Here is a 27,488-nt window from a genome sequence, read left to right as displayed (position 1 = left end):
AATCTGTATTTGTGAGCCATTCTGGGAACATTGTATTTTTAAGGGCTACATTAAAAAAAAAATACATATACATTTCTATCCCATTCTTCAACTTTGAATGGCTCCCAGAGCAACAAACAAGTCATAGATAACAAAAAGACTAAGTTTCAAGCAGGAGAAACCATCATTAAAATGAGAGCCAAGCAAGATTAAAACAGTTGTCAGCACAATAACTAAAAGATCTTCATCTAGCACCAAAGGGATAGTGAAGTCAGCATACACCACTCAATTCTACAGAGGCCCAAGATGTAAAGAGAACCTAAGTACAAGTCAACAAAAAAAACAATTAAAATAATTCTGTATCTCTATGTCTCTCTCTATATGTAATGGAAATTCTGACTTATGGCGACCTTCTGAATAGGGTTTTCAGGGTAAGTGGTATTCAGAGGTGGTTTACCATTGCCTTCCTCTGAGGCTGAATATAATTAGTAAATTATATAGCAAACTAAATACATGGTGTGAAACTCAGAGCTTGGAAAAGTTACTTTTTTAAACTACAGCTCTCATCAGCCGCAGCCAGCATGGTCAATGGATTGGGCTGATGGGAGTTGTAGTTCAAAAAAGTAACTTTTCCAAGCTTTGGTGAAACTGAGGGTATTTTGGCCCATGAGCAAGCAGGCTTCCGGACACGTCGCTCAACTACTGACCATGTTTTGGTACTACAACATCTGGTGGAGAAATATACTGGAAAATCTAGGAGTGCTCTATTTACTGCGTTTATTGATTTAAAGACAGCTTTCGATTCAATATCCAGAGTCAAACTCTGGGAAAAATTAGGTAATACTAATATAGACATCTGTTTGCTGTTATTAATACCAGGGTTATATGAGAATACACATCTCCGGGTTAGGTGTAATAATAAAGGTCACCTAACAAACCCTATGCCCACATATAAAGGAGTAAAACAAGGTTGCATATTGGCCCCTCTTTTATTTAACATCTATATAAATGCAGTAGTTAACAGCTTAGCATCAATTCCTTCACATCCTCCAAGATTAGCAGAATCCCCAAGGTATATACTTTTATATGCAGATGATTTAGTACTAATTTTGAGAACTCCTATAGGCCTAAAGCGTTTATTGTCCTCTTTGGCCATATTTTGCTCAAATCAGCATCTTATAATAAACCATGAAAAGACAAAAGTTATGACTTTTACAAAAAAAAGAAGAAGGCCGAACCATCTCTGGCGTTTAAATGGATATCTAATAGATGAAGTAGCAGCTTTTAAGTACTTGGGGATAACTTTTCAATCATCTAACTCCTGGCAATTACATACGAAAATGACAATTTTAAATGCGAAAAGAACCTTGAAAGCCTTATTAACCTTTTTTTATAACAAAGGGGGACAGATTATACCTGCAGTTATTAAAGTGTTTGTGGCAAAAATAATATCGCAGTTGATCTACGGTTCACAAGCCACCACATGTTTGAATTTTGCACCTTTGGAGGCAGTACAAAACTCCTTCCTTAGATCTATTTTAACAGTTCCCTCCTGTGTACCAAATGTTATTTGAAGATTAGAAACAGGTTTACCAACTATAGAATCCCTTATTTGGTGTCACAGAATCACCTTTTGGCTAAAGTTAGTGTTTAATCCTGTAGGGTTGGCTCCCCATACCCTAAGAGATAGTTTCCAGTCAACATGGGAAAAGATACTATTAGATAAAATATCAACCCTAGGATTTTCTATCCCAATGATTTTAGATATGGGTTATATAAAGGCCAAGGCAAACATCTTACAGAGAGTTAGATATATAGACTACCAGCAACAATTGATGCTAGTTAGGAAGCATAGATATAATATCAAACCCTTGGCACCTATGGCATATCTATCTAATCTCACATTACCTAAATGGCGTAGAGCATTCACATTGGCAAGATTCAATATCTTACCATCGGCGCTTCTAGAGGGTAGATTTAAAAAAGTTCCATATAACGATAGAAAATGTCCATGTGGTAAAGATGAAGTTGAAACAGTTACGCATGTTTTATTACACTGCCCCTTCTATTATGACCTTAGAGGCCAATTAATTACACCTATTTTAGATTTATTACCTGGTAGAAGTGAAGCATTTTATGTGGAGTACCTGCTGGCTGATCGACTTACTGCTGTAACGAAGAAAATTGCCAAATTTTGTACCATAGCTATTCAATGTAGGAAAACTTTGGTAACTTGAATGTTTTTAAGATAATTTGAATTGTTTTAACAGTGTTTGCTGTATTTGATATTTGTATGTCGACATATTTCTATGTTTTTTGGTCTGTGACCGCAATAAACCTATCCATCCAGTTTTATATCATTGTTTCTGGACACTGCCTTATGAGGACACTGGTGCTGATATGCCAATTAGAAATCTTCTAATAAATAAAAAACAAGTTCCAGTGCTCCACTTCAACTTGCAACCAGAAAGGGAGGGAGATATAAGCTCCCACAGTTATGCTATCCTACTGCAAATGTGCTGATAGTTGGAGACCTCAGAACAGCACAGCTGAACAACAAGATCAGACTTTCTTCTCTGGAGCTGGATATGATGGACAAGGCTTGTAATTTGGCTGCTGCATTTCTGAGGCATTTGGAACATATGCCCCAGGAGTGCAATGGCAAAACAAGTCAAGTCCTCTCCCAACCTTGGTGTTGCAGAAGTGCTGGGGGAGGGGGGACTTAGAAAAAAGTCTCCAGTAACCACAGGACATTTAAGGGAAAGGGTGATGACATATCATGATTCTACTTTAGTACAAAGACTTGTAGTTGACAGATAATGCAGTGGGGATTATGCAGACCCAAAACCAAATCCACCAGACTTTATATTCAGAGTGAAATTGATAAGGGTCTTTCTGAATAGCCAGGGGCTATTGAGGAGGCCAACACGGTGCAAGGAGGGCCTAAAGCACAAAAATGTGCAAAACTGACTACTGCTTTAGAAGAAGTGGAAGAGATGCCAGAGGACTGCAAAGATTACAACGGTCATCCCTGCCATGGGGCCTCTGAAGTGCTGTGCAACTGCAGAGCAATCCCCCAGCAGGTTCTCCATCTCCAAGGTTGGGAAGAAACCTGAGGCTCATTATGCTTGTCAGAAGGCAACTGAGCATTTACCATGGCAAGAGGAATTGTAGACCCCTGCCCACAGCCATTAGCAGTGACTGTGTAAGGCCAGTGTCACTAGGACACTGCTTAGCTCTGCAAGAAATAATTGAGTTAGACTGCCGCTGGGGGTATTTGAACATACACTAAGTAAGGAACCAGTGGCAAAGCATTAGTGTCAATGCACTTTCCCCCCCTCCCCCAGCAAAACATAGCCATGATGTGAAAAGCAGACCCCCTCCATGTTGGCAGATTTTAACCAAAATCGAGGCCTTCCTTATCGCCACAGATTGCGTCTATGCTAGGCAGTAGTTAATTACCAGCACAGACATCTGTTGTGTGTGTTTGTTTGTGACTGATAATGGAGTCTGAACATTCTACACTGTGCATTTAGGGAGGGGATGTAAAAGAAAAAAGGCAGGGTATACTGCATGACTAGCCCAATTGTTAAATGGTAACAGCTTAAATGGAGTTCATTGGGGCTTACCCAGGGACCAGATTACAATGACAGAGTTCTGGCATGTGACATGTAATAATAACAAAGATTGTTTCTGAGCATATGCAAAATGCTTTTCCAGTAAATAGCCACAACCAGACCTCAAACATGTTGAGGAAAGGCTTTTAAAGGAGAATGCGACTTCCAGGCAAATTCAAGCCCCAATATCTCTGAAGTACAAATAGGCAGAATTGACGTACAGTTCTCACTGAAGTAGTAAAAATGTGCCTGGGCTGTAACACTTTAGTCAGCAGATGGGGGCACACATGATGGAATCCTCCTCCGTACGAAAGAGCAAGAAAGCTAGGCTAGAACCCTTTTGCTGATAGGCTGGTCTTCAGCATGCACGGGTTGATTGGTTGATAGATTTATTTATTTGTATGGATAGGTATTTAGTTTTGTGAAACCCCACATACTGTCTGAAGTGCTACAGTACAGACACACATCAGTAAGAGGGCTGTAGGCTAGTGCTGATTTTGTTCAGTTTTAATAAAATGAATAAATACATGTATATATATAATTTGCTGTTGTGGTCTTTGTATGTACATGTGGCAACATTGTTCTTATGCTGTAGCCCAGCCTTCCCCAATGTGGTGTTCTCCAGATGTTTTTGACTACAACTCCCATCATCCCTGACCATTGGCCACACTGTCTGGGGCTGATGGGAGTTGAATTCCAAAACATCTGGAGAACACTAGATTGGGGAAGACTACTATAGCCTAGCCTGAGCTTTCAGGATTTTTAAAATTTAAAACCCAAGCCTGTCTGTTGCAAGATAGTGTAACAAAAAAAGGTGCATAAGCTTACAGTAGCTTATCTGTGCACTTCACCCAAGTTGTCCTGACTTTGGGAATGCCACGTTTCAATTCGTAAAAGCCAGGAAGAGCCATCCGTTTCTGCAGGTGCCCTGCCCACCCGGACTGATCACTGGCTGAAACATATATCCAGCTAGCTACTGTCTAGCAAGTTCTTGGTACCTGTCAGAAGCATCAGACATTCAGTCTCCTGAAACCACCTTCCTAGCTATAGGAAGGGGTTGCCAACTGATCAGAAAAAGCCAGGCATGATCTATTCATGTGATTTTCACAACAGATGTCAGCAGCGAAGCTCTTAAGAACCTGGAGGTGAATTTAGCAGGTGATCAGCATTATCACCTGCTAGTATCTACACATCTCATGCTACTGTCAAATGCAGATCCCAGGCTATGGTTTGAAGGCACATAAGGCCAGCTCCAGTCAGGACTGATCAGTGCCTGGATGGGATACTGCCTGGGAACCATATGTAAGGTTTCTAGCATGAAAAGAAAGGTGGGGTATAAATGTAATAAATAAATAAATGAACACAAACTGGTAAAAAAGGTGCACTCATCCCCCCCCTCACCTTTTCCGAGTAAAGCCCACACCGACTTTGTTCTCCAATCAAAGTGCTGAACTGGACTTTCCCCAAGATTTATCCAGGGATGAATTAATTTCCCTCCTAATTTTTTTCCAGAAAGGCATGGAAACCCCTCTGGTCAGCACACACCCAACCTCAAAATATGGGCAATGTTATTCAAGCACCTTCTCCTTATTTGATATTTTTACCAATAGCAGCTGGACGCTAAGAGGTGCCGGCCCAAATATTCCCACCTCCTCCTTTTACTGAGATGAAAAATAGAAGCACAGCATCGTTCATCTGGACTAAAGGACGAGACTCAGCGACGCTCCTCGTCCGCCTTCCCGCATAAGTCTCAGAAGAACTGCATTCCCCTGCTGCTGCCCAGAACCAACGCCTTTCCTCCTCCTCAGGCTAACTCGATCGTGCCAGACAAACCGAAGTCTCACAGGAGTTTCCTCCCGGCCATTTGGAACAGCAGCAGAAGCCAGGGGAGGCAGGCAAACCGGCTGCTATGGAACGCGATCCCACCCAGCATCTTTTCTGGCTTTTGGTCTTGGCGAGAGGAGCCGCTTCCCTAACGCTCCAGCTCTGCAAGATGAGAGGGCAGCGCGCTAAGGCAAAAAACAAGAGTGAAGTTACCTCCTTTCGCGGTGGTGCGTGCGAAGCCTTTCCTTTTCCTCCTGCTGTAAATTGCTTCGCCTCTCCAGCCGGATGTCAGAGCTCTAGACCACGGCTTCTCGCTTGCCCAGGAGAGCGAAGCCACCCTGCCGAAAAAGGAAGGTGCGCCGCGGCTGCCTTTCCGAAGCCGACCTCAGCAACCAACCTTCCACATCATCCAGCCACGCCCACCCGGAGCGGCCCGGAGGGGGAGAATCGAGCAGCGAGTTCCTGCCTTCCTGTTTGCTTTTCATGCGCTTGTTCTTGTTCTTGATTAATACTCTGCTCGCTGCCTTGAAACGGAGCCAGGCTGCAGAAAACTCTGAAGGAGCAAGCCTTCCGTACCTTTAACCTCAGCTGGACCTATATATGGAGGTTTCCTAAGCCGCTAGCAGTGGAGGGTTCGCATTTTCCCCGCAGAGAAGCTGTAGGCTGTCATCCTAATCTCACTTGCCTGGGAGTATAAATCCAATTGTTCAATAGGACTTCTTTCTGAGTAGACACGGTTAGTTACTGCTAGTGCCGTGCAAAATCTAGCAGGCGTTTGATTTGATTAAGTGCAAAGACAAACGTTCCCTGTGCTTCTGCATGCTCTTTTGCTGGCCTTTTCTCTGGATACTTAATCCCCCATTCTATTTCATTCAGGTCTTTCTCCCGTGATGTTATGGTCATATTTAAGGTATGAGCCCACGAGGGGTGGGAGCGCGAGACCAGGGATGGGTAACATGTGGCCTCCAATTCCCATCATCCCCCCACCTAGCATGAATTAGGGATCATGGGAGTTCCCCATCCCTGATGTAGGGTGCATGGCCTACTGAGCTTTTCTTGCAGTTGTTGGGGCGGAGTTGCACTGAATTTGGGCCTCCCCTGAAATTCTGCTTCCTGTCTCCTTCAAGTGACTATTCAAGGAAGGAGAGAGTCTTTGAGGAGGGGGAGGGGCAGTTTTTGGGATAGGCTTGCAGGAAATCTCTCTTCTCTTGATAGCTCTCCCCTAATTTGGTATTTTATCACTAGCAGACAAACTCATTGGGAAGTATGGTGCTGAAGTTGGTTCCTAGTTCCCAGTTCCTTATTTGTTTGAAAGTTCAAAACACTAAAAAAGAAGAAATGTTCACGGCTAAGTAACTCCAAAGGAAAGTTAACATGTCTCTGAATCCCAAAATATATGTTGGAGTACCCCATCTCTGGGGACTCTCCCCATCAAGAATAACAATAAATTTGTTCAGTCAAAATTATCAGGCTTCTGAAATGCTCATAAATGCATGATATCATAAAATAATAAAAAATAAGTAACTGAGGGTGCCCACCCCAAAATCTGCTCTGGGCCAGGATAAATCATACACCCCAGGAAAGAGGAGGGTGTCCTCTAACATGCCACTGCTTCCTGTCTGGCCCAGAGCTTCTGCTGGGCGCAGCGCATGGATAAGGGCATCTATGCAAAACCAAAATAGACAAAAGCATGCAGGAAAAAAATAACTGGGAGTGCCCACCCCACATTATGCTCTGGGCCAAGACAAACCATACACCCCAGGAAAGGGGAGGGTGTCTTCTAAGAGGTGCCAGTGCTTCCCACCTGGCCCAGAGCTTCTGCTGGGTGCAGGACACAGATGAGGGCATCTATGCACAACCAGCATGCAGAAAAAAGTAAGTAACTAGGGGTGCCCACCCCAGACTCTGCTCTGGGCCAGCATACGTCCATGGAAAGGGGAGAGTGCCCTCTTTGAGATGCCAGTGCTTCCCACCTGGCCCAGAGCTTCTTTTGGGAGCAGGCCATGGATAGGAGCATCAATGGACAACCAGAACAGAAAAACATGCAGAACAAATAAGTAACTGGGATTGCCCACCCAAAATCTGCTCTGGGCCTGGAAAAAAATCATACACCCCAAGAAAGGTTTCCTGGGGTGTATGATTTGTCCTGGCCCAGAGCAGATTGTGGGGCCAGTTACTTGCTTCGGCATCTTTTTGTCCATTTTGGTTGTGCAAAGATGCCATCATCCTTGCCCTGCACCCACCAAAAGCTCTGGGCCATATGGAAAGCAGTGGCATCTCTTAGTGGACACCCTCCCCTTTCCTGGGGTATATGATTTGTCCTGGCCCAGAGCCAATTTTGAGGTGGGCACCCCTAGTTATTTTTTCCTGCATGTTTTTGTCTGGTTTGGTTTTATGTAGATGTCCCTATTTGAGCTCTGTGCCCAGCAGAAGCTCTGGGTCAGATGGGAAGCAGTAGCATCTCTTAGAGGACACCCTACCCTTTCCTGGGGTGTATGATTTGTCCTGGCCCAGAATTGATTCTGGGGTGGGCACCCTCAGTTACATATAGAAAATGGGCTCTCACTTAATAATAAAAAAACCAAAGTGCTTCATCAACAGGTGCGAACCAGTCCCTCTGTAGCACCAATCCAGCTTAATGGTGTGATGCTGGAGAATGTTGATCACTTCCCCTATCTTGGCAGCCATCTCTCTGTAAAAGCTGACATCAATGCTGAAATTCAGCATCGTCTGAGCTCTGCGAGTGCCGCATTCTCCCGAATGAAGCGTAGAGTGTTCGAGGATCGGGATATTCGCAGGGAGACCAAAATGTTTATCTACAAAGCAATTGTACTACCAACCTTACTGTACGCCTGTGAAACATGAACCATTTATAAACGCCACCCCCAGTTTCTTGAAAAATTCTACCAATGCTGCCTCCGGAAAATTTTGCAAATTACTTGGGAAGACAGATGAATGTTAGCATTTTGGAAGAAGCAAAGACTACCACTGTTGAAACAATGATCCTTCAACATCAACTTCATTGGACTGGCCATGTTGTTGGAATGCCTGATCACCGTCTTCCAAAGCAGCTACTTTACTCCCAACTTAAGGATGTAAAACGGAATATCGGTGAACAGCAAAAGAGGTTTAAAGACATTCTTAAAGCAAATCTAAAAAAATGTAACATGAACATTGAGAACTGGGAAGTCTTGGCCCATGAATGTCCCAAATGGAGGTCAGCTATTATCAAAGGTGCTATGGACTTCGAAGAAGCATGAATACAGGGCGAGCGAGACAAACAAGCAAAAGGCACATCAAACAAATCCTCATTGTGACCATCTTCTATCTGGAAACCTATGTCCCCACTGTGGGAGGCTGTGTGGATCCAGAATTGGCCTCTACAGTCACTTATGGACCTACTGTTAAAGACCTTATCTTCGAAGACAATTTTACTCAGCCACAAGTGATCGCCAATGAATGAAAATATTGTGACATTCATTAATTGCATCAGAAATCATAACCAGTTAGGTTCCCAGGAGATTTGCACAATCATATTCAACTGAGAAGTTATGCTACCAATAAATGTATTAATTTTGGGTGGATTTGGGAGTACTGCAGCAATAAAAACACAGTTATGGAGGAAAGATGTCTGTCTGTGCAACAAATGGAAAACAAAGGCAGTTGGTGTGCACAGTACACTGATCATGAATAAAGACAGTGCAATCCTCTGCATAACTGGAAAAATCTGTGTTCAAATCTTTGTTCAAACATGAAACTTGCTAGCTATAGCTGATCTCTGAGGGCCCTCTTCACACGTGACATATTTCCTGTCACAAAAGTAGGAAAAAGCATGGGCACCATGTGACAGTTACACATACTAGAAAGGTGGGTGGTACAGGCTCTGGCTTTCCAACTTGAGCAATTTCAGCCAAATAGAAATTCAAAAGACAAGTTAGTTCTACCAGTTAATATCACTGAGGAGGTTGTAGTTGTGGGTACTCTAAGAAGCTTAAAAGAGAGCCTGCAGCTTTCCCTTCACACAGAAGACTGGTGGATAAAATTTATCACTGCATTAGAGGATTGGAAAAGGATGTCTGGTCTTTTATGGAAAAGGTGTATTAATTTACTGTTTAATATAGATTTACCCCTTGATTATGTATATTAGATCTATTTGGAAACAATATATACCTATAACCAGCTGACTGTTGATGGCATTTTCTACCACATTGTCATCTGTGTTTCTACACAACATGGTGTACTTTTTTCCTTTTCTGGTCATACGTTTTCATGCCAGCTGAGTGATAAGGCTTCCCTGTGGTTTTGCATGATGCTGGAGGGTCATGTGCATTACCAATCCGCAGCTGCTGGATTCCTGTCACCTTGGAAAGAAGAGGATTTGGAGGCAGGTGACTTGATGAACATGGTCCTGGCGGGGGAGGACTGGAGGAGATTTCCCCAGGCAGCAAAATGCAGACGCCGCCCTGAAGTAACAACAAATTATATTGTCCCCTCTATTCCTCTCCCGGAAAGGAGTACAGAAAGAGCACCAGATCAAATGCTGTAAAAAGAAAACAAGAGAATACCTATATGAAGAGTAATACGGTATTTACATAATTGAAAGATTTATATAATATAATCAATATAGGGATAATATATAAATAGGAGCATGGGTATTGAGTCAGTTGAGGATTTAAAATGATTGCTGGGGGGACTGTAGGTCTCTTTTGGGTAATTAGAGAATGTTAAGTATGATGCGGGATGGGGGGGAAGTTTCTGTGCCCTGACTTGGGTTTTGAGTTAGTATGGGTTAGTTACAAGTGTGGAAGTTAGTTTTGTTGATAGTAACAGTGCGTGTTTTTACCCCAACATTAGTCAGGCCCCAACTTGGCGGGAAGACATTTGGTTTATATCGTAGGCTCCTGAGATACATACGGGAGCCTATAGCTGGGCAGTGAGGGCAGTTGGAGAGGAGGGAATGAAGGGGAGGGATTCTGAGAAAAGGAAACTGGATAAATAAAATGGAAGGGACATTGAGAGACAATATAGAGAGAATAAGCTGGGTTTTGCTGTCTGCGGTATAATTAAATGGCAGATAGTTTATTATTTCTTAAATGTCTGTTAGAGGACTTGGGGATGTTATTAAGAGACGACCACTTACGTGCTCGGAGACCATCTGTAATCTTTTTACAAGAAACATATAAAGCAGGTTGTAATAACAGATTGCTTTTCCATTCATACTTTGGTCAACAATTTGTGGCAAAGGGGTCTTCCATTCTCGTGGGGTGGGTATTGTAGTGGCAAGCTCTGTGGATTTTCAGTTACAGGATATATGTAGAGATCCTAATGGAAGATATATCTTTGTTAGACGATTGTTGGAGGATAGGTTATTTACATTGACATCAGTGTATGCTCCAAACATACCTCCATTTTCTTTTTTATGTAAAATTTTTAAAAAACTAACCAAATTCACAAAAGACACTATTATAGGGGGAGATTTGAATGTGGTCTGTGATGTAAATATATATCAATCCACAAGGGGGCAGAGAGGGCCTATTAGAGAGAGAAATCAATTATTACAACTGTTAACACAATTTAACCTGTCTGATGCCTGGAGACAGGCCAACCCGGGGCTTAGAGATTATTCATATTTTTCTTCAAAATATAAATCTTTTTTCCGGCTGGATCATGTATTAATATCCACCCCCCTGCTCTCAAATTTATGGTCAGCTGACATAATCTCAAGGACAGTGTCAGATCATTCGATGGTTGAAGTTATACTTCGACAATTGCAATTTGCCCCCGTTCATCCAATCTGGAGGCTAAATCCAAATTTAATGGCTTGTCAAGATTCAGTTCAAAATATAACGATAGCATTACGGGAATATTTTGAAGGTAACATAACTCCAGATATAGCACGGTCTGCAAGCTATGGACTCCTGTTGGAGCCGTCCTCCATAGAGAACAGGTCTTGCGCTGCCAGAGCAAGTATAAGCACGGCTCCATCGCTCTCCAATTAGTGGGAGCTTCCCTTTCAGAGAAGCGGAGGAAGACATGCGCCATGCGGAAGAGTTGAGGTGGCGACAGGAAGAGATGAGGAGAATGGAGGAACTGCACAACCAGGAGGTGCAGAATCGTCTACTGCGGGCAGTCAGGTGAGCAGGGAATGTATGCAGCCACTCCAGGCTCTAAACACAAGCGCCCTGGCCTGGGCTGGTGATCATTAGGGTCTGGGTAGGGGCAAGGCTGAGAGCACTCACTGGTGTTCTGGAGCTCTGTGCCACACTCCCTGCCTTGTGAATCTTGGCCTGCAAGCTATGGACTCCTGTTGGAGCCGTCCTCCATAGAGAGCAGGTCTTGCGCATTGGGCATAAGCATGAGTACATTTTCTGGTAACTCTCCCTTTCAGAGAAGCGGAGGAAGACGGGCACCGTGGAGAAGAAAAGAAGAAGAAACAGGAAGAGATTACGAAAGTAAAGGAAGACCTGAGGAAACTGCAGCAGCTGCACAACAAGGAGGTGCAGAGGGAACACCGGCTGGAACTTGAGTGAGCAGGGAATGAATGCAGCCACTCCTGGCTCTAAACACAAGAACCCTGGGCTGGGCTGGTGATCATGAGGGTCTGGGTAGGGGCAAGGCTGAGAGCACTCACTGGTGTTCTGGAGCTCTGTGCCACACTCCCTGCCTTGTGAATCTTGGCCTGCAAGCTATGGACTCCTGTTGGAGCCGTCCTCCATAGACAGCAGGTCTTGCGCTGCCAGAGGAAGTATAAGCACGGCTGCATCGCTCTCCAATGAGTAGGAGCTTCCCTTTCAGAGAAGCGGAGGAAGACAGGCGCCATGCGGAAGAGTTGAGGAGGCGACAGGAAGAGATGAGGAGAATGGAGGAACTGCACAACCAGGAGGTGCAGAATCGTCTACTGCGGGCAGTCAGGTGAGCAGGGAATGTATGCCACCACTCCAGTCTCTAAACACAAGCGCCCTGGCCTGGGCTGGTGATCATTAGGGTCTGGGTAGGGGCAAGGCTGAGAGCACTCACTGGTGTTCTGGAGCTCTGTGCCACACTCCCTGCCTTGTGAATCATGGTCTGCAAGCTATGGACTCCTGTTGGAGCCGTCCTCCATAGACAGCAGGTCTTGCGCTGCCAGAGGAAGTATAAGCACGGCTGCATCGCTCTCCAATTAGTGGGAGTTTCCCTTTCAGAGAAGCGGAGGAAGACAGGCGCCATGCGGAAGAGTTGAGGTGGCGACAGGAAGAGATGAGGAGAATGGAGGAACTGCACAACCAGGAGGTGCAGAATCGTCTACTGCGGGCAGTCAGGTGAGCAGGGAATGTATGCAGCCACTCCAGGCTCTAAACACAAGCGCCCTGGCCTGGGCTGGTGATCATTAGGGTCTGGGTAGGGGCAAGGCTGAGAGCACTCACTGGTGTTCTGGAGCTCTGTGCCACACTCCCTGCCTTGTGAATCATGGTCTGCAAGTAGGGTTGCCAGGTCTCCGGTTTTCTGCCGGAGTCTCCGGCAAAAGGGGGCCGTCTCCGGCCTCCGGCTAGACTTTATTTAAACTGGTGGATCTCCGGCTTTTCAATGGCCCCCTCAGCCACGCATGCGTGTTTGACACATGCATACGTTGGGCTGTGGCTGGCTGCCTTCCCGCCCTTTATCAGTCAGGCAGGCAGGGTCTAGGAGTCAGGACTGCAGAGAGAGGAGTTGAGCAGCCGCCGCCCCTGCAGTGAGGGATAGGGTTGCCAGGTCGGAACCATCCAAATACCTGAGAAAACGGGGGCGGGCCCTAGTGACGTCCCAGTAGTGAACGTGGCCACTGGCCAGAGGCAATGAATTTTACCTTCTATGTTTTTGTTACGTGCCTTCGAGCCGATTACGACTTATGGCGACCCTATGAATCAGCGACCTCCAAGAGCATCTGTCATCATGAACCACCCTGTTCAAGTCTTGTAAGTTCAGGTCTGTGGCTTCCTTTATGAAATCAATCCATCTCTTGTTTGGCCTTCCTCTTTTTCTACTCCCTTCTGTTTTTCCCAGCATTACTGTCTTTTCTAGTGAATCATGCCTTCTCATTACGTGCCGAAAGTATGATAACCTCAGTTTCATCATTTTAGCTTCTAGTGATAGTTCTGGTTTAATTTGTTTAACATGGCTGCAACCATATCTACTCAGAAGTAAGTCCTATTGAGTTCTATGGGGCTTAGTTCCTTAATAAGCATGTTTACAGTTGCTGCCTTCAGGGGCATCCATCTGTGCTCCCATCTAACATCTCTGCAACACTAAGCTCCTTTCTTCCAATAATGGCCTGGCCTGAGGGCACGTAAACCCTTCTTGCCAGAAGCAAGTAAGCTAGATTAAATGTTCCCTAAAGGCGTTGAACTGTGACCTGGCAGACCAGGGTTTGAATCCCCACACAGCCATGAAGCTCACTGGGTGACCTTGGGCCAGTTGCTGCCTCTCAGACTCAGAGAAAGGCAATAGTAAACCACCTCTGTCTGAATACTGCTTACCATGAAGCCCCTATCTGGGATCAACTTGAAGGCAGTCCATTTCCATTTTGCATCACCCTAAGATTGTGAGAAAGAATGACCTTGTCACTTCAGATGGACCTAGGAACACCCTATTTTAGGTAAGATTTCTATTTTAATCTCCAGAGAATTTTTTTTTGAATGGTATGCTCCAAGCAACTGTGGTTGATACAATGTATCATGTTTAATAACGTCACTAGGGCCCGCCCCATGACATCACTAGGGCCCGCCCCGTGACGTCACTAGGGCCCGCCCCCATTTTCTCAGGTTTTTGAATGGCTCCGACCTGGCAACCCTATCTGCAAGCTATGGACTCCTGTTGGAGCCGTCCTCCATAGAGAGCAGGTCTTGCGCTGCCAGAGGAAGTATAAGCACGGCTGCATCGCTCCCCAATTAGTAGGAGCTTCCCTTTCAGAGAAGCGGAGGAAGACAGGCGCCATGCGGAAGAGTTGAGGTGGCGACAGGAAGAGATGAGGAGAATGGAGGAACTGCACAACCAGGAGGTGCAGAATCGTCTACTGCGGGCTGTCAGGTGAGCAGGGACTGTATGCAGCCACTCCAGGCTCTAAACACAAGCGCCCTGGCCTGGGCTGGTGATCATTAGGGTCTGGGTAGGGGCAAGGCTGAGAGCACTCACTGGTGTTCTGGAGCTCTGTGCCACACTCCCTGCCTTGTGAATCTTGGCCTGCAAGCTATGGACTCCTGTTGGAGCCGTCCTCCATAGAGAGCAGGTCTTGCGCATTGGGCATAAGCATGAGTACATTTTCTGGTAACTCTCCCTTTCAGAGAAGCGGAGGAAGACGGGCACCGTGGAGAAGAAAAGAAGAAGAAACAGGAAGAGATTACGAAAGTAAAGGAAGACCTGAGGAAACTGCAGCAGCTGCACAACGAGGAGGTGCAGAGGGAACACCGGCTGGAACTTGAGTGAGCAGGGAATGAATGCAGCCACTCCTGGCTCTAAACACAAGCACCCTGGGCTGGGCTGGTGATCATTAGGGTCTGGGTAGGGGCAAGGCTGAGAGCACTCACTGGTGTTCTGGAGCTCTGTGCCACACTCCCTGCCTTGTGAATCATGGTCTGCAAGTAGGGTTGCCCGGTCTCCGGTTTTCTGCCGGAGTCTCCGGCAAAAGGGGGCCGTCTCTGGCCTCCGGCTAGACTTTATTTAAACTGGTGGATCTCCGGCTTTTCAATGGCCCCCTCAGCCACGTATGCGTGTTTGACACATGCATACGTTGGGCTGTGGCTGGCTGCCTTCCCGCCCTTTATCAGTCAGGCAGGCAGGGTCCAGGAGTCAGGACTGCAGAGAGAGGAGTTGAGCAGCCGCCGCCCCTGCAATGAGGGATAGGGTTGCCAGGTCGGAACCATCCAAAAACCTGAGAAAACGGGGGCGGGCCCTAGTGATGTCACGGGGCGGGCCCTAGTGACATCACGGGGCGGGCCCTAGTGACATCATTAAACATGATACATTGTATCAACCACAGTTGCTTGGAGCATACCATTCAAAAAAAAATTCTCTGGAGATTAAAATAGAAATCTTACCTAAAATAGGGTGTTCCTAGGTCCATCTGAAGTGACAGGGTCATTCTTTCTCACAAGCTTAGGGTGATGCAAAATGGAAATGGACTGCCTTCAAGTTGATTCCAGATAGGGGCTTCATGGTAAGCAGTATTCAGACAGAGGTGGTTTACTATTGCCTTTCTCTGAGTCTGAGAGGCAGCAACTGGCCCAAGGTCACCCAGTGAGCTTCATGGCTGTGTGGGGATTCAAACCCTGGTCTGCCAGGTCACAGTTCAACGCCTTTAGGGAACATTTAATCTAGCTTACTTGCTTCTGGCAAGAAAGGTTTACGTGCCCTCAGACCAGGCCATTATTGGAAGAAAGGAGCTTAGTGTTGCAGAGATGTTAGATGGGAGCACAGATGGATGCCCCTGAAGGCAGCAACTGTAAACATGCTTATTAAGGAACTAAGCCCCATAGAACTCAATAGGACTTACTTCTGAGTAGATATGGTTGCAGCCATGTTAAACAAATTAAACCAGAACTATCACTAGAAGCTAAAATGATGAAACTGAGGTTATCATACTTTGGGCACGTAATGAGAAGGCATGATTCACTAGAAAAGACAGTAATGCTGGGAAAAACAGAAGGGAGTAGAAAAAGAGGAAGGCCAAACAAGAGATGGATTGATTCCATAAAGGAAGCCACAGACCTGAACTTACAAGACCTGAACAGGGTGGTTCATGATGACAGATGCTCTTGGAGGTCGCTGATTCATAGGGTCGCCATAAGTCGTAATTGACTCAAAGGCACGTAACAAAAACATAGAAGGTAAAATTCATTGCCTCTGGCCAGTGGCCACGTTCACTACTGGGACATGGCCCTCAGAAGACTGCCCAGAAAGGAATGCGGCCCTTGGGCTCAGATTGGCTCTACGGTGAGTATGGGGGAACCTGTGTTCCTCCAGATGTTGCTGGACCCCAAACTCCCATCGCCCTAAATTATCTGTAGGCCTGATGAGAGTTGTGAGCTGACTGTAGTTATTACAGAACTGATGCACAGCCAAGCACATTTACAACCTGGCAAAGGAGATACAGTGATGAAAGCCGTGTCTTGAGGTGTGGTGTGTTTTTTTTTGTCTCTGTGTGCAAATTTGCATCACGATGCAGCCACACAACCCTCTCAGGAGGTTTAATAGCTAAGAATGCAAAATAGGCTGCAAAATAGAACATTTTAACACCTGTCTGCACACTAACAAAAAAAAATAAGGCAGTATTCCTCAACATGTTCCTCACAGGCAAATTAAGGACAGTGTTTGTTGTTTAAAATCAGGACAGCAGAGTGCACACAATGCCACATTCACACCACACATTTAATTCACTATTAAACTGCTACATCACACAATAATTTGCATTAATTAACTTATTTTGTAGAACCCAAACTTTCTTGTAGACCTGTAGGAGTTTCATAGGCACTAATGCAGGGGCCTAGTGGGTAATCCAGCCCTGCACACAAGTATGCCACAATGCTGCTGGAGGAGCCCTGTTGGATCAGAGTAAAGGCCCTTCGTATGACAAGCTATATGGCTCTGTGTACCATTTGCTGGGAATCACAAGTGGGGACAGCGCTGCTGCACTCTGGTCCTGCTTGTGGGCTTCCCACAGGCATCTAGGTGGTCACTGTGCAAACAAGACGCTGGACTAAATGGGCCTTTGGCTGATCCAGCAGGGCTGTCCTTATGTTCTTCAAACCCAGCATCCAACCCTGGCCAGTCAAATGCATCCTGTAAGCTCACAACCAGACAGCAAGGCGATAGACCAGGGATTTGCAAACTCACCACCACCACTACTTGAACATTAATATAAATTAAATAAAATAAATAAATAAATAAATAAACATTACTGAGGGTCTTGGCAGACCACTTAATGACTTTTTTGCCTGCTGAAGCAATTGAATGGTTTTTAATTGCATCAAAATGAAAGTCTTATAAAAGATTATCCAACATAAGAATAATCTTTTATAAAAGATAATAATGCTTGGGAAAATAGCAGGGAGTAGAAAAAGAGGAAGGCCAAACAAGACATGGATTGATTCCATAAAGGAAGCCATATGATTCCATAAAGGCATGCCTACCAAGATCCTGCTGTGCGTGCTTCTTGGATGTTCTGGACCTCGTCCCGGCTATCTACAGCAAGATAAAGGTGGAGGGACAGGCACATCAGCTCTGAGAATTGTTCAGCCCACAGCCGCCCCCCCTCTCTCTGAGGTTATGCAGCCCATCGCTCTCTCTGCCCCCCCCTAAGGTTATGCAGCCCTCTCCCTGAGGGTCTTCAGCCCCTCTCTGAGGGTTATTTAGCCCTCTCCCTGGGGCTCCTCAGCCCATCTTTCATATATAAATATTCAATATATTTAGGTCTGAATTTTCACAGATTTATCTATAAGTCCTATTGATCTCTATAGGGCTGTATAGACATGTATAGGATTGTTCCATGAAAGCCTACATCAAAAACCATACATATTCTAATAACAGGCAGTGAAACATGCAATATTTTAATAACTATAATTATGATAGTTACAAGTTGGTATTTTCTTTTTAAAAGTTGGTGTTTTGATTTAAAAAACTTAACAATATGCAGGAAAAATGAAGAGTAAAACTACCCCCTTTCTACCAAAACTTCTATTGAATATAGGCCTTAACAGGAAACAGTTTCAGGAAGTATAACAGACACAGCATGCCTTGCCTTGTTGCCAGTAAAAGGAATTGCTTCAATGGCTCATTTAATAAGTGTCATTGAAGCCATTTTCTTTCCCTGGCAGCAATGTGTATGTATGCCATTGCTGGCTTTAAGATATATAAAAAATACACACACAACACATCCAAGCAGCCTGGCCATGAGGGATGATGGAAAACATTCTGAGAAAGCAAACTGAGGAGGAGAGTATGTAATTTTTTGAGAGACTTCTGTTAAGAAAATGTTTCTAAGGGCATCAGGCCCCTGTGAAAGTAAATATTTGTAGTGTCTTTAGCTACCTAGTTGTTGCTTCTTATCAAAGCCTCAAATTCCCAACCATCTTTTCCTCCTTCCATGCAGTGCAAAGGAGGAGGAGGATTTTAGATGCATGACTTGTCTGTCTCAAGAGATAGCCCTGAGAATCACAATTCAACCTTCCTATTAAGAGCTCTGGATAGCAGTTACTGTTATTCCTTCTAATAGCCAAGTCAGGTGGTGAGTACTGACAGCTGAAATGAAGCCACTGAGAAATAAGAGGGAGATATAATAATAATAATAATAATAATAATAATAATAATAATAATAATAATAATAATAATAATAATAATAATAAAATTTTATTTAGCAGACGCCCATCTGTCCGACTGAACGGACACTCTGGGCGACGTACAATATAAAATACAATATAAAATACAATCTCCTTATATACATAATCATCACATTATTAATGTCATAACATCTCATCTAAAGACCATCTTACACTAATACAGTGTAAAACCTAACCCACCCCAGAGATCCCATAGGCCTGCCTGAAGAGCCAGGTCTTCAAGGCTCGGCGAAAAGTCAACAGGGAGGGGGCATGCCGAAGGTCAAAGGGAAGTAAGTTCCAGAGGGTGGGGGCCACGATCGAAAAAGCCCTCTCTCTGGTCCGCACCAACCTAGTTGTCTTAGTTGGTGGGACCGAGAGAAGGTCCTGTGAGGCTGATCTTGTTTGGCAGCATATTTGGTGATACTGAAGGCGCTCCTTCAGATAAACTGGGCCGGAACCGTATAGGGTTTTAAAGGTTAAAACCAACACCTTGAATTGGGCCCAGTATACAACTGGCAACCAGTGTAATTCAGTCAACACTGGGGTGATATGATCGCGGCGGCGGGTCTGCTTTATTAAGCGTGCCGCCGCATTTTGTACCAGCTGAAGTTTCCGGACCGTCTTCAAGGGTAACCCCACGTAGAGCGCATTACAGTAGTCTAATTGAGAGGAGATCAGGGCATGTATCACTCATGGGAGCAGATGTATGGGAAGATAGGGTCGCAGCCTCTGTACTAGATGAAGTTGGTACCAAGCTGCCCGGCTCACTGCCGAAACCTGAGCCTCCATAGACAGCTGGGAGTCCAAGATGACCCCGAGACTGCGGACCTGGTCCTTCAGGGGCAAACTCACCCCATTAAGTATCAGGTCAAAATCACCCAACCTTCCCTTGTCCCCCACTAGTAATACCTCGGTCTTATCGGGGTTCAGCTTCAGCCTGTTCAGTGCTTACCTTTTGCAATAAGTGCCTGAGTGTTGTGTTTGGAATTAAAGAAGGACTAAGGGTTTTCACTGGTTGTCCTCTTCAAGGATAAGTCCCTTGTACAGCAATTGCCTCCTGGCACACAGGGAAGCACCTTTACATAATGCAACATGAGTGCGGCTTGTGGCTCACTGGGGCAGATATTGTTCCTGCAGCCTGCTAGACTTTGTGTGCCAGACAGACAGACCCCTCCCCCCCTCTCTCTCTGTGCCTGCCCCAGCCAGCCTGCCTGCCTCTAACCTACTCCTGCCTCCACTCCCAACAGCCGCCTCATTCAAACGACGAGCTCCTCCCTCCCAACAGCCCTCCCACCTCAAAACGACCAGCTTCTCCCTCCCAACAGCCGCCTCATTCAAACGACCAGCTTCTCCCTCCCAACTGCCATCTCATTCAAACGACGACCTCCTCCCTCCCTCCCTCCCAATTCAAAACGAACAGCTCCTCCCTCCCAACAGCCGTCTCAGGCACAGACTGCCTCTAGTTGGGAGGAGCGGCCGCCATCACGCATGCGTGTGTGAATCACGCATGCGTGCCTTAGGCAGACACTAAAAAGCCGGAGATCCACGTCTTCAAACCAACTATGGCCGGAGACGGCCCCCTTTTGCCGGAGACTCCAGCAGAAAACCGGAGACCTGGCAACCCTAGTGAGGAACCCCTCCAGCTGCCAGCAGCAGCCCCTGCCCGCTCCCACCACCCACAGAAGTACAGGTGAAGCGTGAGGGTGATGGGTGGAGGCGAGCGGTGGCAGTGGAGGCCAGGCTGGGCCGGCTCCCTCTTAGCCTCGGCCCGGAGCCAGTTCCCCTGGGGTTCAGCAGTCTCTGGTTGGGGGGGTCCATCGCTGCCGCTGTCACTGCCCAGCGGCGCCCACAACAGGAGGGGTGAAGCCGCCGGCCGTCCTTTCAGGAGCAGGGGGGCTAAGAAGGAGCCGACCCGGCCTGCCCTCCACTCCTGCTGAGGCTGACAGGCTGCGTAGGCCCCGTCTCCTAGCAACCGCTGCCGAGACGGGGCCCACGGGGCCTGTCAGCCTCAGCAGGAGCCGTGGAGGGCAGGCCGGGCCGGCTCCTTCTTAGCCCCCCTGCTCCTGAAAGGACGGCCGGCGGCTTCACCCCTCCTGTTGTGGGTGCCGCTGGGCAGCAGCGGCCGCGATGGGGCTCAGCAGTCTCTGCAGCGCCCACAGCAGGAGGGGTGAAGCCGCCGGCCGTCCTTCTTGGAGCAGGGGAACCGGCTCCAGGGCTAAGAAGGAGCTGGCCCGGCCTGCCCTCCACGGCTCCTGCTGAGGCTGACAGGCCACGTAGGCCCCGTCTCCTAGCAACCGCTGCCAAGACGGGGCCCAGCAGTCTCTGATACTCTCATGAGCTGCTATTTGCTGTTTCATTTATTTTTTTAAAATACAAGATTTATCTTCCTGAAATTTGGTATCGTATTAATTATTGCAGCTTAATAACAATAATAACCAGGAGTGGTGAGAAAGTACCATTTTAATGACCCCTATAAATTATTTGGCTTAAAAATGAGAACTTGTGGTTGACCATAGACACAGGGCTTTAAAAAACTGTTTAAAGGCAACTATCACCACTAACAGACACTCATAAAATATTTATGTTCTTCATGGTTTCTGTGCACTCCCACATATGGTTTCTGAGGACCCTCACTAAGTAGTTGTCTCTGTTTTGGAGAGATAGATTAAAGATACCATGTCAGTTGCCCTTCAGAACCAAGCTTTGGGTGCTATAAAAATACCTAACAATTCCAGTAGTCATACCATTTTTACTAAACATCATCACACCTATCCTCATACCTTATGAGCATTATATTAGAGCCAACTATCTCAAATAGGATCTGTTGGAGGGCTGAGGTGCTCTGTCCAGACCTGGAACTTCAGGACCCCTTGGAGGAAAGGGAGCAGGGGCCCCTTCCCCAGCAGTTCTCTACCCTGCCAATGAACCTGATATCACTGATACGTAGTACACATTCATTCATTTTTCTTTTCCCACTATGAATGTTCCTAGGTCTGGTCAGACTTGTAATATGATAGAACCATTCCATGTATCTGTTGCTTGTCCCCAATGTTCCAGGAAGGGAGAACTATGTTCCCTTCTGATGTTGTTGTGCTCCCAACTCCCATCAGCCCCACCCAGAATGCCCAATACATTATGGGAGTTGTAGTCTAACAACATCTGGTTATCCATCCCTGCTGTAGAAGATTCCAAAGAATACTCCATGCAAATGCAGAACCAATATGTCTGCCTGCACAGCTGACCACTTTAAAATACAGATACAGGTAAGCAATTTGTTTTTGTCAGCATTATTCATTTAGAACTGTTGTACATATGAAAATTGGCCACACTAAATGCTGAACTACTAGAAAATTGGATAGTCCTGTATAATTTCCATTTTCAAAATGTTCATGTGGTTGATGTAAGGTAGAAACATCTATAATCAGTCAATGAAAATTATCTTCTTTGGTGGCACTGATGTAAATAAAAATAAGAGGTGGTTGAGAAAAGTGAGTATCTATTTACTTTACTCTAGTAAATCAGGAGGAAATTCATCATTCAGTTTGGGTTAAGTAGTACCTAGTTCCAGAAAGTCTACACCAGCATCATCTGGTAAGTGTGTCATTGCTCTTTTCATAACTATAAATAAGTAAATAAAACTTATTTCCTGCATGTTACCTTTTTCAGTGAAGTGAGAAATCACTACCTTTTTTTTAAAACGAGATTTATTAACAGATCTTGTAAGTTCAGGTCTGTGGCTTCCTTTATGGAATCAATCCATCTCTTGTTTGGCCTTCCTCTTTTTCTACTCCCTTCTGTTTTTCCCAGCATTATTGTCTTCTCTAGTGAATCATGTCTTCTCATGATGTGTCCAAAGTATGATAACCTCAGTTTCATCATTTTAGCTTCTAGTGACAGTTCTGGTTTAATTTGTTCTGACACCCAATTATTTGTCTGTTTTGTCTAGAATGCCCTCCCTTGTCCTTAACATGGCTGCAACCATATCTACTCAGAAGTAAGTCCTATTGAGTTCTATGGGGCTTAGTTCCTTAATAAGCATGTTTACAGTTCCTGCCTTCAGGGGCATCCATCTGTGCTCCCGTCTAACATCTCTGCAACACTGAGCTTCTTTCTTCCAATAATGGCCTGGCCTGAGGGCACGTAAACCCTTCTTGCCAGAAGCAAGTAAGCTAGATTAAATGTTCCCTAAAGGTGTTGAACTGTGACCTGTGAGACCAGGGTTCGAATCCCCACACAGCCATGAAGCTCACTGGGTGACCTTGGGCCAGTCACTGCCTCTCAGACTCAGAGGAAGGCAATAGTAAACCACCTCTGTCTGAATACTGCTTACCATGGAGACCCTATCTGGGATCAACTTGAAGGCAGTCCATTTCCATTTTGCATCACCCTAAGCTTGTGAGAAAGAATGACCTTGTCACTTCAGATGGACCTAGGAACACCCTATTTTAGGTAAGATTTCTATTTCAGTCTCCAGAGAATTTTTTTTAAATGGCATGCTCCAAGCAACTGTGGTTGATACAATGTATCATGCTTAATGACATCATTAGGGCCTGCCCCATGACATCACTAGGGCCTGCCCCGTGATGTCACTAGGGCCCGCCCCATGACATCACTAGGGCCCGCCCCATTTTCTCAGGTTTTTGAATGGCTCCGACCTGGCAACCCTATCTGCAAGCTATGGACTCCTGTTGGAGCCGTCCTCCATAGAGAGCAGGTCTTGCGCTGCCAGAGGAAGTATAAGCACGGCTGCATCGCTCTCCAATTAGTGGGAGTTTCCCTTTCAGAGAAGCGGAGGAAGACAGGCGCCATGCGGAAGAGTTGAGGTGGCGACAGGAAGAGATGAGGAGAATGGAGGAACTGCACAACCAGGAGGTGCAGAATTGTCTACTGCGGGCAGTCAGGTGAGCAGGGAATGTATGCAACCACTCCAGGCTCTAAACACAAGCGCCCTGGCCTGGGCTGGTGATCATTAGGGTCTGGGTAGGGGCAAGGCTGAGAGCACTCACTGGTGTTCTGGAGCTCTGTGCCACACTCCCTGCCTTGTGAATCTTGGCCTGCAAGCTATGGACTCCTGTTGGAGCCGTCCTCCATAGAGAGCAGGTCTTGCGCATTGGGCATAAGCACGAGTACATCTTCTGGTAACTCTCCCTTTCAGAGAAGCGGAGGAAGACAGGCACCGTGAAGAAGATAAGAAGAAGAAACAGGAAGAGATTACGAAAGTAAAGGAAGACCTGAGGAAACTGCAGCAGCTGCACAACGAGGAGGTGCAGAGGGAACACCGGCTGGAACTTGAGTGAGCAGGGAATGAATGCAGCCACTCCTGGCTCTAAACACAAGCACCCTGGCCTGGGCTGGTGATCATGAGGGTCTGGGTAGGGGCAAGGCTGAGAGCACTCACTGGTGTTCTGGAGCTCTGTGCCACACTCCCTGCCTTGTGAATCTTGGCCTGCAAGCTATGGACTCCTGTTGGAGCCGTCCTCCATAGACAGCAGGTCTTGCGCTGCCAGAGGAAGTATAAGCACGGCTGCATCGCTCTCCAATGAGTAGGAGCTTCCCTTTCAGAGAAGCGGAGGAAGACAGGCGCCATGCGGAAGAGTTGAGGAGGCGACAGGAAGAGATGAGGAGAATGGAGGAACTGCACAACCAGGAGGTGCAGAATCGTCTACTGCGGGCAGTCAGGTGAGCAGGGAATGTATGCCACCACTCCAGTCTCTAAACACAAGCGCCCTGGCCTGGGCTGGTGATCATTAGGGTCTGGGTAGGGGCAAGGCTGAGAGCACTCACTGGTGTTCTGGAGCTCTGTGCCACACTCCCTGCCTTGTGAATCATGGTCTGCAAGCTATGGACTCCTGTTGGAGCCGTCCTCCATAGACAGCAGGTCTTGCGCTGCCAGAGGAAGTATAAGCACGGCTGCATCGCTCTCCAATTAGTGGGAGCTTCCCTTTCAGAGAAGCGGAGGAAGACATGCGCCATGCGGAAGAGTTGAGGTGGCGACAGGAAGAGATGAGGAGAATGGAGGAACTGCACAACCAGGAGGTGCAGAATCGTCTACTGCGGGCTGTCAGGTGAGCAGGGAATGTATGCAGCCACTCCAGGCTCTAAACACAAGCGCCTTGGCCTGGGCTGGTGACCAGCAGGGTCAGTTACTACAGTTTGGAATTCTATGAAAGGAACAATTAGAGGACTATGTATAGCAGACCAAGTAAAGAAGAAATAAATTGTAGATCCCATTAGGTATCAATTATTAAAAGATATATCAAGCTTGGAACAACATTATAAACAAAGGGGCTCTAGAAGGATCTTGCATATGTTAGAAACAGGGCTGGCCCCAGGCATTCCAGGGCCCTTGGGTACCAGCCTGCCCTGGGCCCCTCCACGACCAGCAGAACTTAAGTATCCGCGGACTGCAAAACAGGAGATTCTGCACCGCCCGCCATCCCCCCGCTATCCCCTCGCTTCATCTACCTTTCCATTGTTTTTTGTGGTGCGTGCAGATTTACCATCAATCAAGATGGCGGCTGAGGTTTACCTAAGGGGCTGAAGCCTCTGCTTCCATCTTTCTTGATGGCAGCAACGCGCATGTGTTAGAGATCAAACGTAAAGAGCTTGAAGCTCTGGAAATCAATAAAATTGCTACTTCTCTATTATATGTTCAACAACGGTATTATGAGGCAGGGAATAAACATTCAAAACTATTATCTAATCATAGAAATAGAATAGTAGAGTTGGAAGGGGCCTATAAGGCCATTGTGTCCAACCCCCTGCGCATCAAACTATTCCTGACAGATGACTGTCTAGCTGCCTCTTGAATGCCTCTAGTGTCAGAGAGCCCACTACCTCTCTAGGTAATTGGTTCCATTGTCATATGGCTCAACAGTTAGGAAGTTTTTCCTGATGTCCAGTCGAAATCTGGCTTCCTGCAACTTGAGCCCATTATTGCGTGTCCTGCACTCTGGGACGATCGAGAAGAGATCCTGGCCCTCCTCTGTGTGACAACCTTTCATGTACTTGAAGAGTGCTATCATATCTCCCCTCAGGCTTCTCTTCTCCAGGCTAAACATGCCCAGTTCTTTCAATTTCTCCTCATAGGGCTTTGTTTCCAGTCCCCTGATCATCCTTGTTGCCCTCCTCTGAACCCATTCCAGTTTGTCTGCATCCTTCTTGAAGTGCGGAGAACAGAACTGGACGCGGTATTCAAGATGAGGCCTAACCAGTGCTGAATAGAGGAGAACTAGTACTTCACGCGATTTGGAAACTATAGTTTTGTTAATGCAGCCTAATATAGCATTTGCCTTTTTTGCAGCCACATTACACCGTTGGCTCATATTCAGCTTGTGATCAACAACAATTCCAAGATCCTTCTCACATGTCGTACTGCTGAGCCAAGTATCCCCCATGTTATAACTGTGCATTTGTTTTCTTTTTCCTAAGTGTAGAACTTTGCATTTATCCCTGTTGAATTGCATTCTGTTGTTCTCAGCCCAATGCTCCAGCCTATCACAGTCCCTTTGAATTTTCTTTCTGTCTTCCATGGTATTAGCTATGCCCCCCAACTTTGTATCATCTGCAAATTTGATAAGCATGCTCTGTACCTCCTCATCCAAGTCATTCATAAAAATGTTAAAGAGCACTGGGCCCAGGACTGAGCCCTGTGGTACCCCACTTGTTACTTCCAACCAGTTTGAGAAGGAACCATTGATAAGCACTCTTTGAGTACGATTCTGGAGCCAACTGTGGATCCATCTGATAGTTGTTTCATCCAGCCCACATTTAGCTAGCTTGCTAATCATAATATCATGGGGCACTTTGTCAAAAGCTTTGCTGAAGTCGAGATATATTATGTCCACAGCATTCCCACAGTCTACAAGATTACCCAATCAAAAAATGAGATGAGATTAGTTTGGCAGGATTTGTTCTTCATAAATCCATGTTGGCTTCTAGTAATCACTGCATTGCTTTCAAGGTGCTTACAGACTGACTGCTCCTTAATTTTCCAGAGATTGACGTAAAGCTGACTGGTCTGTAGTTCTCTCGTTCCTCCTTCTTGCCCTTTTTGAAGATAGGGACAACATTAGCTCTCCTCCAGTCATCCGGCACTTCACCAGTCCTCCATGATTTCGCAAAGATAATAGACAGCGGTTCTGAGAGTTCTTCAGCCAGTTCCTTCGATACTCTAGGATGCAGTTTATCGGGCCCTGGAGATTTGAACTCATTCAAAGTGATTAGGTATTCCTTGACCATTTGTCTATCAATCTCAAGCTCCAATCCTGCCCCTTCTAATTCATGTTTCCCGGGAGGGTTATAGGCCCTTTTTCGGGAGAAGACCGAGCCAAAGTAGGAATTGAGCACTTCTGCCGTTTCTTTGTCATCTGTCATCATTTTGCCATCCTCATTGAGTAGCTGTGCCACCATTTCTTTTCTCTGTCTTTTAATATGGACATACCTGAAGAAAGCTTTTTTGTTGCTTTTAGCATCCCTCGCTAGTCTCAGCTCGTTCTCAGCCTTTAGCCTTCCTGACACCATCCCAGCAATACCAGAGCAAGAGAGATTGTCTATGTGTGTATGTTGGAGAGGAGAGGTAGATTTATGTTTTTCTTTGTTTCTTTATATTTTACTTTATTTTGTAGTTTACATTTTGTTTATTTGTATGCTTAAATTTTGTTCATATTTTTGTATCTTGTTTATTCATATTTTTTATTTTTGGTTTAGATAAATATGGAGTGTTAGTGTTAGGCATAGG

The 27,488-nt window shown here is 45.9% G+C and overlaps 2 protein-coding genes across 2 annotated transcripts in view; one reads left to right on the top strand and one right to left on the bottom strand.

Moving 5' to 3' along the window:
- RAB3D (RAB3D, member RAS oncogene family) overlaps positions 1–6,442 on the bottom strand; it is a 35,779-nt gene extending 29,337 nt beyond the window's left edge. The window contains exon 1 of the mRNA XM_061582311.1: positions 5,634–6,442. The gene's annotated coding sequence lies outside the window, so the exon portion shown is untranslated. The remainder of the gene's footprint in view (positions 1–5,633) is intronic.
- Positions 6,443–11,453: 5,011 nt separating this feature from the next.
- On the top strand, positions 11,454–14,858 carry LOC133375562 (golgin subfamily A member 6-like protein 26). The gene is made up of 6 exons (XM_061607317.1): positions 11,454–11,554; positions 11,809–11,946; positions 12,216–12,332; positions 12,602–12,718; positions 14,346–14,462; positions 14,717–14,858. The coding sequence occupies exons 1-6, from the start codon at positions 11,454–11,456 to the stop codon at positions 14,856–14,858; spliced, it is 732 nt and encodes a 243-aa protein (XP_061463301.1).
- Positions 14,859–27,488: the final 12,630 nt, after the last annotated feature.

The sequence above is a fragment of the Rhineura floridana genome, chromosome 1, assembly GCF_030035675.1.
Source record: "Rhineura floridana isolate rRhiFlo1 chromosome 1, rRhiFlo1.hap2, whole genome shotgun sequence".
NCBI lineage: Eukaryota > Metazoa > Chordata > Lepidosauria > Squamata > Rhineuridae > Rhineura > Rhineura floridana.
The sequence above is the reverse complement of the archived record's forward strand: the minus strand, read 5'-3'. Positions and strand labels throughout refer to the sequence as shown.

Excerpts from the sequence above, each read along its gene's own strand:
- LOC133375562 (XM_061607317.1), top strand. The coding sequence starts at position 11,454 with ATGCGCCATGCGGAAGAGTTGAGGTGGCGACAGGAAGAGATGAGGAGA. Across the intron at positions 12,333-12,601 it reads CGTCTACTGCGGGCAGTCAG|AGAAGCGGAGGAAGACAGGC; the intron begins GTGAGCAGGGAA and ends TTTCCCTTTCAG. Across the intron at positions 12,719-14,345 it reads CGTCTACTGCGGGCAGTCAG|AGAAGCGGAGGAAGACAGGC; the intron begins GTGAGCAGGGAA and ends CTTCCCTTTCAG.